At 36.5% G+C, this 15576-nt stretch overlaps 1 protein-coding gene across 1 annotated transcript in view; it reads right to left on the bottom strand.

Moving 5' to 3' along the window:
* The window catches only part of MED27 (mediator complex subunit 27), a 178613-nt gene that overhangs the window by 34898 nt on the left and 128139 nt on the right, over positions 1–15576 (bottom strand). Inside the window, exon 4 of the mRNA XM_084649743.1 lies at positions 10377–10470. Within this exon, the coding sequence (XP_084505869.1) occupies positions 10377–10470 (94 nt within the window). The remainder of the gene's footprint in view (positions 1–10376; positions 10471–15576) is intronic.

Raw genomic sequence — 15576 nt, forward strand, 5'->3', positions numbered from 1 at the left:
CTAAACGTTCTAAATTTTAGCACTTAAGTACATTGCAACTTTCAATCTTATGTTTTAAAAAATTATCAATCTGGGTTCTTCACAGCTGCCAGGTGTTGGAATATTAAGTTTCCTATTTTATACCCATGTTTTCTTGACAGCGGAGTTCCAGTAGTTTTTATGACTGAACAAGAGGGAGTGGGGGTTTCAGCAATTAATTTATTCTAGGACTTGAGTAATCCCCAAACTGAAGGGGTTGTGGCTCCTGTCAAAAGGATTAGGGAATGGAACAGAACTAGAGGCAGAAATTTTGGAAAGGTCACTGTGGTAAAGAATGATTAATAGTAATTTCTGTAATGTCACTGAAAGAATGAGGCCAGTAATACTCCACTCAGCAATGGCTGTACAACAGCCTGTCACCTAAGTGGGGAATGCTGTGAGATTTGGAAGCCGCAAGAGCTTTTCATAACTCCTTTCAGTGTGGAACAGAGTCCATATTACTACTCTGAGCTCCAGCAGTGCAGATCTCTTCTTTTGGAAGTCAAGTCCCACTTGCCAATCCTTTTTAAATGAACACTCAATGTACCCCCCCCCCCCCCCCGACCTGCACACATGATAATCATAGGGCGCTACTATCAGTGTAGAGATCTGCTACTTTTCAATTTAATTAAAGTGGGCAACATTTTTTCCCTTCTAAAGCAAACTTTTCCCATTAAACTTCAACTTCTTCTGTCGATACCCTGTTAGACAGCACTTGGCTTTTTAATATTTCGCCTGTAGGATATGTGCCAACTCGCCCTTGATGTAAAAATTTTAATTCAAATCAATACATGTACAAGGTCACTTTAAAATTCAATTAATATGAATGGAAAAATATGCCCCACAGTTCTGTGAACTGAAAATGGAACAGCTGCAAGTTAAACACTCATGTAGCACCTGTTTTGGTTCTGTGTCTACTAACAATGCTGTTCTAACTTGGTTTTAACCACTGTGTGCTCAATCTGACAGTTGAGATATTCATGATGCCGTTTCCTAAAATGGGAAGCTCCAGGATAAGGAGAGACAATGTACTGAAATATACAACTTTACTGACAAAAATAGGGGTAAAATAAAAATCCCTTTGTAAAATCCTAGATTTAAAAATATTTTGTCTAACACTAATAGAACAGATGACGAACAGTGCAGATGAACATTTTAAGCCAAAAACGAGGGACACTTCAGAGAGGTAATCTGAACATTTGATTTTGTGATTCTTAGACTCCTATAAAATGCTCACTTTAATTAACTTACTGATAGAAAAGGAAGCAAAAACCGTCTCCCCCTCTCCAAACTGGTAGTAGCAGGGTCAAAATTTTGCTTAAAATGGTCAAAATTCTGTCTGGAGAAAATATCTTTAAATCTCCTCTTTGTAACTTTGGTACTGTACTGAAAATTATGACAAACTAATTGGCTCTTATAGGCACTAATTAAATACTATTATAGACATCCTCTGTTAGATTTATTTTATATTTTGATATTAGGAGAGAGGTTGCTGAAGGCACCAAGTTCCAGTACTATGCAGGAAAATTCACTCAACTCCAGATTGCCTCTCAGAATTCCAGGGAATCCTCTGCTGATATGAAATGCAGATGCTCTGCAATGCAGAGCTAAACAGAAAAAATTATTATTTTCAGTTCACTTGCATACCTAATGTCACTAGGAATGTGTGTGAGCGAGAGAGCGCGCGCCCGCGTGTGTTTTCATTCACCTTAGGAGACAGTGATGCATCAACAAATTAAAAGCATAATGAAGCTGTGCACGTTCACCAGCAAAAGGCCAGCCCACCTGCTCCTTGCAAAATAGTCAGAACTGGTCTTTTTACTCTTGTATCTTGATAATCAGCAGAACAGCCACGAATCATATTTGTACGTGTATTGAAAATATGAGCATTAGAAAAGCACCAGACTTTCTATTAGCTATTTTTTCCCTCCATTTTTCCCTCCCATTTTTCCCTCTCTCTCATCTGAGGCTGGTATGAATGCTGCAATTCCCCTCACACAATCATTATTCTTTAATGATGCCTATTTGTAAATAGCACGATAGGATGCAATTAAGCCATTAGAGGCTAAATAAACCAACATGCTAATTAGGTTCTTTACAAGAATTTTTTTTTAAAATGTAGAGGCTGGAATTTACCTTTCATTAATCTAACTTAATTGCAATAGTGCACGTTAAAAAGTCAACACAAATTAAGGTCTTTAAATGATTTTCCCATATTAAGGATCAGTTGGTGATCTTTTCCCTCAGTAACAAGGCATATTCTGTTAATAAGGAGACCAAACTGGCAAACAATATTGCTAAAAGGTTAGAAGACAGGTTTTGCCCGTGGGCCAGTCACATTTATGGTATAATTATCCCAGTCCAATGAAGATTAATTTGCTACTGAAGACATAGTTTCTTAAGTTTCACTTTCCTCATTCTAAATTTTAATACCACAGTAATATTACTGGGATGGGATGGGAAGGATGTCTGACTTCCGTCAACAAATAAGAAGCTCTACTAGAGTGTCAAAATGGATCGCTGACACTCTGGAATTGGATGCATATTCACCTATACAGACGAATAGAAGCTGAATAAACTCATCTCCAGCTTCTCTCCACCTCTCCCTGCTCCTTCTTCTTTCCTTCGCCTCCTCACCTTACTAACTCCCACCCACCAAAAGCAGGTAGAGAGTAACACGCACACACACACTCCAGGGCTCTGCTGCTCATAGATTATGCTGGTTCCATAGAAGTTCTTTCCTATCTACAACCCATAAGGTGACCTGCCCTCCACACTGCTTGTCCCTGACCTGAGGAGACAGTCATGTACTAGCAGCACAGGGAGGCAGGTCAGACTGTGATGATGAAAGGAGGTGGGGTTTGATGCAGGGACAAGGGTTTGAGATTGGTTCTCCTAGTTCTGACTCTGGCAAAAGAAGCTGTAACTCAGTGTCCCAGATAAATACTGGAAACTGGCAAGTCTCCAAAATATTAAAAACCTCACAATTAATCAGTGCCCTATTAAAGATTTTCTTACATTTGGTTGATTGTTCCCATCTTGCTTATGCACAATAAAAAGTTCATTGTAAATACAGAGAGGAGATATTAACAATGGTCACTTTTAAAATTTGCTAATTTTGCTTTAGAAAAATAGAGGAGGGAATACTACAAATGCTGAGGAAATCAAGAACAACAAGCAGGATTTTAAGGATGAGGCCTTATACTGATTAGCATTGGGGGAAATAGGGATTTTTTTAAAGTAAACATTACATTGTTCAAGCATAGATGACTGATTCTAAATCACTGGATAATGAAATATATAAAAAAAATGTTTAACTGCTCTCAGGATAAGATCTGATAGAACAAGATTCAATTTGATATCTTTTTTCATGGTCAAATTATAAACCTCAAAAACTGGGTTTCCAATAGAAAATGGTGGTAATTTTAATTAAAGCACTGTGGCTACAATATATAGAAAAACAAAAACTGAGCCAAAAAAGTCTTCCATCTTAGTGAACAGATGTCTAGCCCATTTGCAATTAATACGACCCAATTCCATACAATCAGTCTGCTTAAAATGCCTGGAACAAGATTTAAAAGTTAAAATGCAAATTATCTGATTTTAATGAGAATGAATGGAAACTATGTCAAAAATCTCTCTCCTTTTAGGGCATGAAAAGTAGATGAGGGAAGGAGTAGGTAAAAATCTAGCTAGCAGTATAAATGTATACAATGAATTTATCATCAAAAAGATTGCTTGATAAAAAAATATCAGAAGAACATGCTATTTCTGAAACGAGCTTTGTTTTGGCAGAAAGTATTTTCCAAAATTAGAATTCAGTTATTTAAATCATTGTGTGTTAGAAACAGCTCGAAACAGCTCAAAACAATAAAACTCTTCCAGTGTTTTTTAAAGCACATTTTCCCAGTGTTTATATCTGCTCTACTGTTCCTTTTATATGCCTTTACAACGTTAGAAGGCAGTCAGTCCTGGTGACAGAGAGAGGCAGAATGGTCTAGTGACTGAAAACAGAAGAACTTGGTTCTATTCCTGAATTGCTGTGTGACTTTGGATAAATCACAACTTTCCCGTGCCTCATCTGTAAAATGGAGATAATGCTTACATTAATTTGTAAAGCCCTTTTTGATGTTTGAATAAATATGCTACCTTATATATATTGGCATTATCATTAAAATATCACACCACAAGGTTTTGAATTTTGATAATGGTCACAAGATGGTTGAAAAAGAACCATACTGTGAAAAGTCATTATAGACACAGGGCAATTGCGATAGTTGAATTTTTAGAGACACTCTACCTTAAAACCAAAGATGACATTTGCACTGGCAATTCTACTGTTTCTAATATTGGTATTCTCTTTTCCTAGCCTTATAATCATAGTAAAACTTGAGAAAACTGTTAGTTTGGAAAGAACAAAAGGACAAATGATATTCTGTGGGTCTGCCAAAATCAGGAGAGTTCCACTGCAAAGAAACAAAATCCTGTCTTCTTAATCTGTATTTTACCTATTACAAATAAAGTGTACCAGTTTTGATCACCCCAGTAATATGAAAGCCAACAGGGAAGAAAGCTCTAATTATTTTGAAATACATTGTGCATTTCACAATTTATTAAAGTTTTAGGGTATGATCCATTTACTTTTATTGGAGCAACATCGATTTACACCAGCTAAGGATCTGACTCTGAACGTACAGCCGCTTTCTGGAGAAAACTGCTGACTGTAAATCTTGTTAAAAGTGACTTTGCATGTAATCTTGACATTATGGAAGCCCAGGTGAGAGAGTACATAAAAATGTCTACCTGCTTCACACTAAGTGGTTCACTACAACCATAAAAAGGGATTTAAGTCAAGTATGAGTACTTTTCATTCAAAATTGAAGGTCTTCTTCTGATTATTAAAAGGCAGGCTGCAAAATGGTTAAAAGTGACTTAGGGCTCTCACACTGCAAGGGTCACAAATGACTTCCCATTTTGGCACGACTGCTGCCATCACAAGGAAGTATGCTTGATATGATCTCTGAATGTGCTCTAATTCACACTGAGGGCTGGTTTGGTCCCTTCACAGCCCAGGATACAGGGAGCGCTAGGGTGGCTTACAGTTCAAGCACAGGAACATCATAATTGAGAATCAATCCCAGTATGTTTATTAAGATAGGGTCCATGTTCTAAAATTTTTTCCAAACTCTTAATTTAGGGAGATGAATACTTTCCCCCGGGCAGTGATCACCACAAAGTAACAAAGAAGATAGTTGATCTCACAAGAAACACACCTGTTTTACAAAGAATGTTGTGTGGAATCTAACAGGTTAAATAATCAAAGAAACAACAAAAAGTCTAAGACAATTCATGTATTCTTAACATATTAGGAAAAGTTTATCTGTTTATCATCCCAATTTAAATATTGCAAGCTAATGGAAGTTGAGCAACAAAGTCAAAGAAAAACCTTAAAAGAGTCCTCTGTTCACTCCACTGCCATAGCAAATTAATTTTGCATAGCACTTTTATTGAAGCTGATCTAAAGTGAATGTTTGTCTTCTTTCATGCATAGCTACAAGTAAAAAATTAATTGAAAAATCAATAGTGTAGATTGGGATTAAACTGCACACCGAAATACCATGATAAACAGCTTTTAAAATCAGTTGAGGATTTCACACAGCTCTGAAAGATGTCAATGATTTATGTGTTTGGTCTATGCAGCCTAAATCCAAGCTAATGAGGTACAATTGCTGTGTATAAATCTGAAACACAAAAAGACTCAGTTGTCTGGAAGAAGCAACAGCCACATAGGATTGCATGTAAGAATCTTTCAGAATCAACATTTATGCTTCTAGGAATAGGTTAGTATCTTCTTGCTTACTGGTTGCGACTTGTGTTGAAAGATGTATACTGCTAACTGATGGACAAGCTTCGCAAGAAGGTTACTACCAGTTGAAAGCAAGCCTGCAGGTCTACTTTTGTTTGCCAGATGGTGTCTTTCCAGTGAGAACTACTACTTTTGGGACATTGAAGGAATTGTGGATTACAGTAGTCACAACTGCTATTGTTAAAGTTGCAAAACAATTTCTAAATTCTCAAAACTTTCTCGAACAATAATCTTTTGGGCTAACATTTTCAGTGTAAGTTCTCTTCCCAGAGGTGATTTGTTTTGGAAAGTTTGAACAAACTCCTTCATCCTTTTGAAGTTATAAAAGGTATAGCAAGCATATTTTTACCACTTCCCCCATAAAGATAACTAAGAACAGCTAAACTTCAAAACTTCAAACTAGACACTCAAAAAGGTCATGATAACAGAACATGCATTGCTAAGTCTGAAAATGAAAATGTTTTAAAACGAAGGGCAAGATCATCCTCTGAGTGAGAATTTCCGGGGGAAGGGGGTGGTCGTGGGGCTGGAAATTATGAAGTTCTCCTTGTGGAATTGTCTTGCCTTTGATTTTTTGGGATAGAACATCAAAGTTACATCCCCATTACACATAGAACAAACGGGAGGTTGGTTCCCCAAACAAATGGACTTCTCTTGGCCTCTGCATGTGCCCTCTTCCAGCTCCCTAGAAGCAGGATTCCAAATACATATCCCGAAGCCCCACAATGAGAGTTACACAGCGTGAAGGGTTAATTTAACATTGAGGGAGGCCATGTTTTTGACCCAGCAGATCCCTTCCATAACATCCCCTGCACTGACCTACCATTTTGGTCTCTTCCACTCACAAAGGGAGAGGGCACAATCCAGCCCAATGTTTGAAAATATGGGCCCTCAAGGTCACAACAATTTGGGCCTTCTTAATATACTTGTTCCTCATGCCAATACCTTTATTAGTAAGTATATACTTTTCTTGGTCAGCTGAATTATTTTAGAGCATGCTGGATGCCTTGCAGTACAAAAGCAAGACACGTCCCCTGCCTCAGAGAGCTTACACTATAATTTCAGACATAATGCAAAACTGAGGGGGGACAAAACAGTAGGGAAGGGATGGACAAAGGTTGCATCAATGAGATTATATAGTTATTTAATAAAGACTACTTGGTAAACAGATTGTTGATACAAATTTTTTAAATTAAAATAATACATGTCTTTTGAATCACTATTTGAAGTAAGGGAATGAACCAGGAAGCGTTGTGGCAGAGAAAAAGTGCCGTTGTGCAGAAACTCTAAACTGGTCTTACTTGGGACTCTCACTCAGATATCGACAAGTCACAAGTATTAGGGAAGACTCACTTTTCTCTAGTGGCACAGGTACCAGTCTCACTGCCATCACAGAGCCCCTTTCACTGACCGATTGTGGCTGAAACCAGCAAAAGCTGTTATGGCAGTGAGGGGCAAATGGAAGATGCCATATTGGCAACATAGCCTGACACAGATGGGAAATAGAAGGAATAGCTGCCTGAAAAGAAAAATGATCATTACATGACCGTATACAACAAACAACAAAGTTTCATGATCTCTGATTGTGGATTATGTGAATACCAACCGAAAGGTGAATATCACTGGTTCAGTACACTGCAAGTATCTGGTACCAGTAATCATGTCCTTGATTTATTGGTGGTACACAGAGGGCAAGTTAATCGTGCAATCCAACATGTTATTACTTATTGCAAAAAAAGAGTCTCTTCCAACAACTTTATTCCTTACTTGTACTCTGTCAATGTGGCCAAATCACATTGTATGCTTGGGACTTGGTCCTAAACAGTGTTGAGTGTCCTCAACTCCCACTACAATAAAATAATTTGAGGGCACTCAGCCTTTAGTAGGAGCTGCTCTGAATCCAGCAAAGTTGGGTTCAAAGTGAAAATATGTTCTCATACAGAAAATGCTATAAATAAATAAACCTAAGAGCGACTTTAAAAGCATCATGAGGACTACCATTTTATGGCTCCTTAGATATTATGTGGTTCCATTTGATTAATCAAACTGACATGTTTTAATGCCTATGAAAGCAGCTGTTTAACTTCTGACTCAGTTAATCTCTTAAAATTTTTTGTCTGTTCAAAGAAAATTAATAATGGGATGTTAGTTGATTACCTGAAACTAAATATCAACACAGCTAGACTTATGGATAAACAAACTCATCCTTTTAAGGAATGTACAGGGAATTTTCCCATACTGAGGGTTCTAAAGTCTACAAATGCGACAGAAACAGCCCAGATTCTAGATGGCAACTAACAGTGAGTCACAAATATGTTTACAAAAAGAAAAGGAGTACTAGTGGCACCTGAGAGACTAACCAATTTATTTGAGCATAAGCTTTTGTGAGCTATAGTTCACTTCATCGATGCATCCGATGAAGTGAGCTATAGCTCACGAAAGCTTATGCCCAAATAAATTGGTTAGTCTCTCAGGTGCCACTAGTACTCCTTTTCTTTTTGCAAATACAGACTAACACGGCTGCTACTGTGAAACCTGTCAAATATGTTTACAGTTTGGTTTAGCTTGGTCTCAGACTGGACATTAAATGAAAGCTTGAATTCTTTTCTACATCTGATTAACTGAAGTTTCCAACAAAGTGACCAAAAAAGAAGGTTAGAATGACCACCAGGATATTATAATTATAAATCAGCACATCTTGTGCAAGTCTTTCCTTCCCCCTGTTGAGAAATACAGATGAAATCATCAGTGTAAAATTGGATTAAATGACCCAACATTTGAAATTGAAGGCCAGTGTATTGCTACATTTTGTCAAAGATTCTGATTTTAGATTCATTTTAATATTCACTATAACTATAGAAGATTAAATACTTTGAATAATGAGCCAGGAAGCACTAAGTAAACCAAGAAATGTGTTCTGTAACGTGAACAGGTTAACCTTTTTCTGGTCCCATATTCTGTCTCCTTGAGACCACTTTCCACGTGGATATTTGTTATCTAACATGTACAAGACCATCAGCACAGTATCAAAGTGCTAATGTTGGATACCCTTGTAGAAATTACCCTAGTTTCTGAACCTTTTTATGACAGTGTTTTAAACTACATATATATCCATACCTACCCACACAGCTGTTATATCCAATCTTTCCATAGTTGTGTATGTGACAATGAAAAATTAATCATAAAAGGAAATGGAATGAGAAGTTAGATGAAAAAGATTGAATAGGTCCCATCCACTTCCTCTCCCACCCATAGTATATATTTTTTTGTTTTATTTTAAATGTGCCAAAAAATGGGACTTCTATCACTCACCTTGATAGCACAAAAATAGCTAACTACATTAAAAGTGTCATACAGCCACTGCTCAAAACCCTTCAACAGGTTAATCTTCTACCCTAAAAATTTTAAATGCTCTCGTCTTGACATTAACGCAGCAGCTGCATGTGAAAATTGATGTGGCTGATAGGTCCTTGTGGAATAAAAGCTTGCTCACTCAAACAGAAGAAACTCTAATATCTCAGACCTGTTTATCGATAATCCAGTCTTTACTGCTCATTCCCTCCGATGCCAAATTCCTGACTAGATCATGGAACAGAAACTCAATGACCCAGAAATAATTTGACAAACTTATTTCACTGGGATTTTTTTACCCCATTAAACTCACCCTCCCTCATAATGCTGCTGAAGGCACGGTTAACGTGTTTGAGGCTGGGTAGACTCAGTCTTCCACAATCATATCTAATAGTTTGGATGTTAAAGTAGCACATTAATCCCTTTAGAGAGAGGAGCTATTTTTGACCATTTACTTTTCTTTTCAAAACAAAAAGCCCTCTAAATTAAAAGATTAATCCCTTCACTAAATCAAAGTAGGAGAATATGGATAATAGGAAGACCTTAATACTAAGAATATTTGCTTCTCCAATTAAGAATCAGCAACAAGACTTGATCCTGCTCCCACTGCACTCAATGGCAACACTTCCTTTACTTCAATGCTGCAGAATCAGGATCATAGTCAAGACGGCAAAATCTTTTTTACTGTCAAATGACTCTCAGTCATTCTGATGTTATTTATCAAACTTTTTATCAGTGCAAAAATTAAAGACATGTATTTTCCCCTCAAACTCATTTAATGCTTTTCCTGTTCAATTAATAATCTTTCCTGCAACTCTCCATCAGAAATGCAGAGTGATCTTGGGAATCACATTTTGCAATGTCCATGGGCTGATTCCCACAAAGTCCTCCTGATTCTGAACTCTGCCAATATGACTTCCAGGACTGGATCAGTACTTTTTGCTTTCGGACTAAGTCAAATATATTTTCCCATCTTCCTTACCAAGAGGAAGAAATGAACTACATTATTGTACCGCCTCAGGACACTACTACTCTGAAATGTACTTGAGTCTTTAGCAATATTCATTTTAAGAACAGCAAATTAGTCCTTTAAGCATTCAACCCCCACTGGATTACCTCAGAACCAAATGGTGGAACTTACCAGAAGCATTGCAGAGGTTCCATTTGGCCTGGATAAATGGATAGACATTTCAGGGAACATCCTATCAATGCGGCTGATCACATCATCAACATACCTACCAAACAAAACAAAAAACCCAAAAATTTTAGAAGTCTATTTATGCCACATATGCACCAATGAAAATAATCACAAACAGATTGTGGTACAGTTTTCAAAATCCATCTTGACAAACCATCCAATAGGTAACAAGCCAGAAGTTTTATTCCAGCCAATGCGTGCAAGGAATGGTGAGGAAAGGAAGAAGAGGTGGATGGCTGATTCCCTCCCCTCTTCCTAATTAGCTACTGCATTTCCAAAGGTGAGAGAATTCCTCCTACTACAGAGCACCTGAAATCAGTAGACTCCCTCCATACCTTCATGGCAAAACTCCTCTAGAATTTTCAAGCATTTCTACGGCTGTGCTCCCAAAATACTTTTAAAGCACTTTTCTGTCATACCACTTGCCATCAGTTACTGGTCAAGGATTGTTCCATGACATTATATAAACTGACTTCGTATTACATTTGTAATAATCACTAATTCAGATATCATCCTTCCAACTCATCAGTCAGAGTTGGGTGCATGCTATAAGTTTTTTACATTTCATTCAACCATCTCTGACACACACCAGCAAAGCTGAATGCGAGAAGAGCAGCAAACTGGAAGATCACTTTGGAGCAATACGAAATGCACACAAAATGCTCACAAATGCAACCTTTGAATAATATGGTAGAATGCAATAGGAAACAGAAGTTCAGCACTGAAATTCTAGCAATGTGATCTCATTGAACTCCATTCATACCAATGACAGCTGTCAGGTTTCAGAGTAACAGCCGTGTTAGTCTGTATTCGCAAAAAGAAAAGGAGGACTTGTGGCACCTTAGAGACTAACCAATTTATTTGAGCATGAGCTTTCGTGAGCTACAGCATCGGATGCATCCGATGAAGTGAGCTGTAGCTCACGAAAGCTCATGCTCAAATAAATTGGTTAGTCTCTAAGGTGCCACAAGTCCTCCTTTTCTTTTTGCGAATGACAGCTGTGTTTCCTTAGTAACTAACATACTTCAAAGAGTCACACACGTTTAATATATTGTGGTAAACAAGGCAACCCAATGTGAAAGCAGAGAGAGGAGCAATAAAGAAATAATTCTAAACTAGATGAGAATAAGTGATTTTTTTCAAAAAATCACTTCACTCTGGCAAAATTATATTGAATATGTGACAACATGTGGGAGCATGAGGTGCCATAAAGTTTATATTGCCTCTTGTTTGAGAAGACCTACATAATTCATTCGTGGCTTTACAATGCCAGATTAATATAGCTATTCTGAAGTGTTGGTCCTAAAGATTTTATAGCACCCCACCTACATACACTATTTCAGAAAGCAAACCTTTTGTACTTCATGGAATTTAAATTATAAACACCTCAGGAAGGAACTTGTACTTTTTGTCTGCAAGGCACTATGCACACTTATGGTGAATTAAGTAATAATTATTGATAATAAAGATAATATTGCAACCTAACTCCACACTGAAATAATGATGCACAAGTACTATCGTTATAAAGATGAATGCAAACACATATTAAAAATACTCATGAAAATAGTTACTGCTCATGAGTAAAGTCAAAGTTTAGAACCATAACATGAACGTTAAAAATATACATATACGTTCAAAATACAATATCATTTAGACTATTTTGTGTACTAATAACTTTAAAGTATATTTGTAAAAATGAACTGAAATATTTTAAAAAAAATCACTTTCGTAACCATCAAGTTGCTTTAAAAAAGTTTTTCAGAGTTCTCATACCCCCATGTTGACTGTTTTTATTTTTGCAATGGTTGAGCAAATTTATTTTTGATTTTTAAAAAAATTAGTGTTTTAAAACTAATTCAAATATCTTTTTATATGTACCACAACTCAAAAAAGTTTGAAACAGAAGTCTGAGACCATTATTACTAAGTAACAGCCTGGAGGGATTTTTTATATCAAAGTTATAAGCCACTGACAACAAGGGTTTATAGAAAAGCTTAACTCTAGTGGTGTGAACTGTGCCACTGGAATAATAAAAACCCACCATAAAATCTTTGTATTCTGAAAAAGTTAACAAAACCTTTTCAAAGCAGAAAAATACAGGGCATGCTCTCTGGCTCCTTAAGGACAGGATCAGATGGGGTGCTAGTGGGTTGCTGCCAAATGCATCTATAAACAGCATGACTTGCTGAGCTACAAATGGAAGAAGGTATACGTGGACATGTTTTCATGTTAGCACTCACTTAGGCTTTGAAAAGAGTTTTCAGAATATTAACTAACCACCACAAAAGTGAAAGTAAAACATTTCTGCATCTAAAAACTATTTCTCTCGTGGAATTATTTGAACTGTTTAAGGAGGATAAGCAATTTTGAGATTTTGCTTTTTAAACTATGTTTTAAATTATTCTTTTTAGTCTTATTTGTTTAAAAAACCCAAAGAAGTCTTTTCACTGGGGACATTTAAGCTTTGCTTGCTATCTTGCAGTTAACCCAAATTCACTGCTGGGCATCATCAGTAAGTTAGTGGAGTTGTACCTGCTCATGCAATTGGTGAACTCGACCCTCTTATTACAAGTAAAGAAGGGAACTACTGTAACATTTTAACGTAAAAAACTGCTCCATCCTTCCTGTTACAAGGGGGAAGAGGGAAACTAATGGTTTTTATCCATGCAAATGAAATTGATAGTGGAGTCAGAATCAGTGAAAGCAAGGAACATCTTCCTTAAAATGGTGAAAGAGGAGAAATGCATCACAAAACTCCAAGATAAATAGTATACATATCAATGATATGGATCACTGTCACTTTAAACTTTCCTACATCTGATATGTTTCTATTCTAAGCATATGTCTGTGTGACTTGAATCCAGTTACTCCAGACTCTGCAAAAAGCAAATTCAGCTGTCACTTGTGTGTGAAAAAAGAGGTCATTGCTAACCATATGCTAATTAAGAAACATGGAGTTTCTCCTTAACAGATCCGCAATCAATACACATCATAGCCTTGGACACAACAATGCAAATTATTGCAGATTTAAATAAAAAGCTGTGGCAACAGATTTTGGAGTTTCAGGTGATAATTAAAATTGAATGAAAAATGAATGTTTAGAAGTATTATGCCACTTGTCTGGCATATATAAAGCCAGGCTCACACCAACATTGACATGTTCTGTATTTTACTATGTAAGGAAAGTTAAAATAATGCTAAATCTTATATCTATACTAGAAAAGTTAGGTTTTTCTTTGTTTTTTAAGGACAGATCCAAATCATAACTAGTCTCTTTAGAATACAACACCACAGTGGTTTGCATTAAAAAGAAGCAATTATTTTACTGTGCTATTATAGCTTACCATGTCATCATATTCCAGATATAGGAAGCTGTCCCAGTTTATGAAATAGTGAATGTACATTAAGATAAATGTTGCCTATTAAATGTATTCTCCCAAACACCACTTGAAACCTCTATATTACACTTAGAAAAGGTGAAAACTGAATACACATCAACGCTTGCAATCCACAATCTGATAGGAAAGGTCAGAGGATGGATTAAAAAATGACATTTTAAATATCAGACTTTATAAAATTTAAATACCTTTCCTTAAAAAAAATCTGTTTAAAGTTAAATTTGAAATTACCACAATCAGCATTAAGGCCTAAACTTCCCAGAACCTATTAACATCATTTAAATAAATAAAAGCACTGCATCAATGGGTATGTCTACACGGCAGTTTGGCACCCGCGGCTGGCCTGTGCCAGCTGACTTGGGCTTGCAGTGTTTGGGCTGCGGGGCTGTTTAATTGCAATGTAGACATTACGGCTTGGGCTGCAGCCCGAGCTCTGGCACCTTCCCACCTCACAGGGTCCTAGAGCCTGCGCTGCAGCCAAAGCTCAGACATCTACACTGCAGTTAAACAGCCCTGCAGCCCAAACCCTGTGAGCCTGAGTCAGCTGGCACAGGACAGCAACAGGATTTGTAATTGAGGCCTCCTCAAATTCTAATGAGTTAAAGAGCGGCTTCTTTTTTAATAAGATATATAATCAGGGGAAAACATCTTCCTTTTGAGATCTACTCAAACTATCTAAATTTGTCACAATGCCATGTACTGCATTAAGAATGCATATTATTTTCAGTCTTTAGAATTGAGCAAATGGAAGTATTTTCAATTTCAATTGTCCAGAAAAGGTTTTGCCTTAATTATATTTGGGTTCAGTTTAGATAGCAGGTGCAGAAACAACATTTTCTTCATTTGCATTAATTCGTTCAAATTTAAGAAAATCGATTGGGTGTTGAGAAAGCAGGAAATCTTGCTTCCTCTTCCAATCTATGAATAAAAACAGGCAGGAGAGGATGAGCTCTACTCAATTTAAAAACTTGAGGGGCATGGGGACAGATTTTCAAATGCATTAGGCACTTAAAGATGCAGATAGGCACCTGGTAGGGTTTTCAAATGTTCTCAAGCAGAGGTTAGGCACCTATTCCCATTGATTTCAAGGGGAGTTAGGTGCCTAACCTGTGTAGGAGCTTTTGAAAAATCCCACTAGGCACCTGTCTGCATCTTTAGGTGCTAAAATACCTTTGAAAATCTGGTCAATGGCAACCAAAATTAATTGACTAACTATGGTTAATTGACTAACGATGGTCAATATTTTCTTTGTTTGAGGAATCCATTTTAAATCCAAAATGTACTTTGATAAGCTTTTTCCCCTTATGTATTAGCACATTTAAAGTAGTTTTATTTAACTAATAAAAGCAGTTTTAAAATGCAGTTTTTGTATATTTTTTAATTAATTCCCATTTCCATCTAAATGTAGCTTGACACAAATCCCAACTAAAAAATTATCTAGTAAATAAAAAATACACCATTCACCATTTTCTAACATAATTAAAAATGTAAGAGTCAAGAATTTGAATAAATGCAGGTTATTAAGTTATATAATTGCTTAAATAAATATGTATGGATATACTATTTCTGGTTAGCAAACAGTAGTATCCAATTTAGTGTAAAGGATATATTTGGTTACAAATCAACGTTTTAATGGTTACCAACCAATAAGAACAAATCTTTCTTTAGGAAAATATCTAAGTACAAAAGTCAAAATAAGATATTATTTAAATCAAGGTTCCCTGATTGCTGATTTAAATCATGAT

The sequence above is a fragment of the Lepidochelys olivacea genome (genome assembly GCF_965140295.1).
Source record: "Lepidochelys olivacea isolate rLepOli2 genome assembly, chromosome: 16".
Taxonomy (NCBI): Eukaryota; Metazoa; Chordata; order Testudines; family Cheloniidae; genus Lepidochelys; species Lepidochelys olivacea.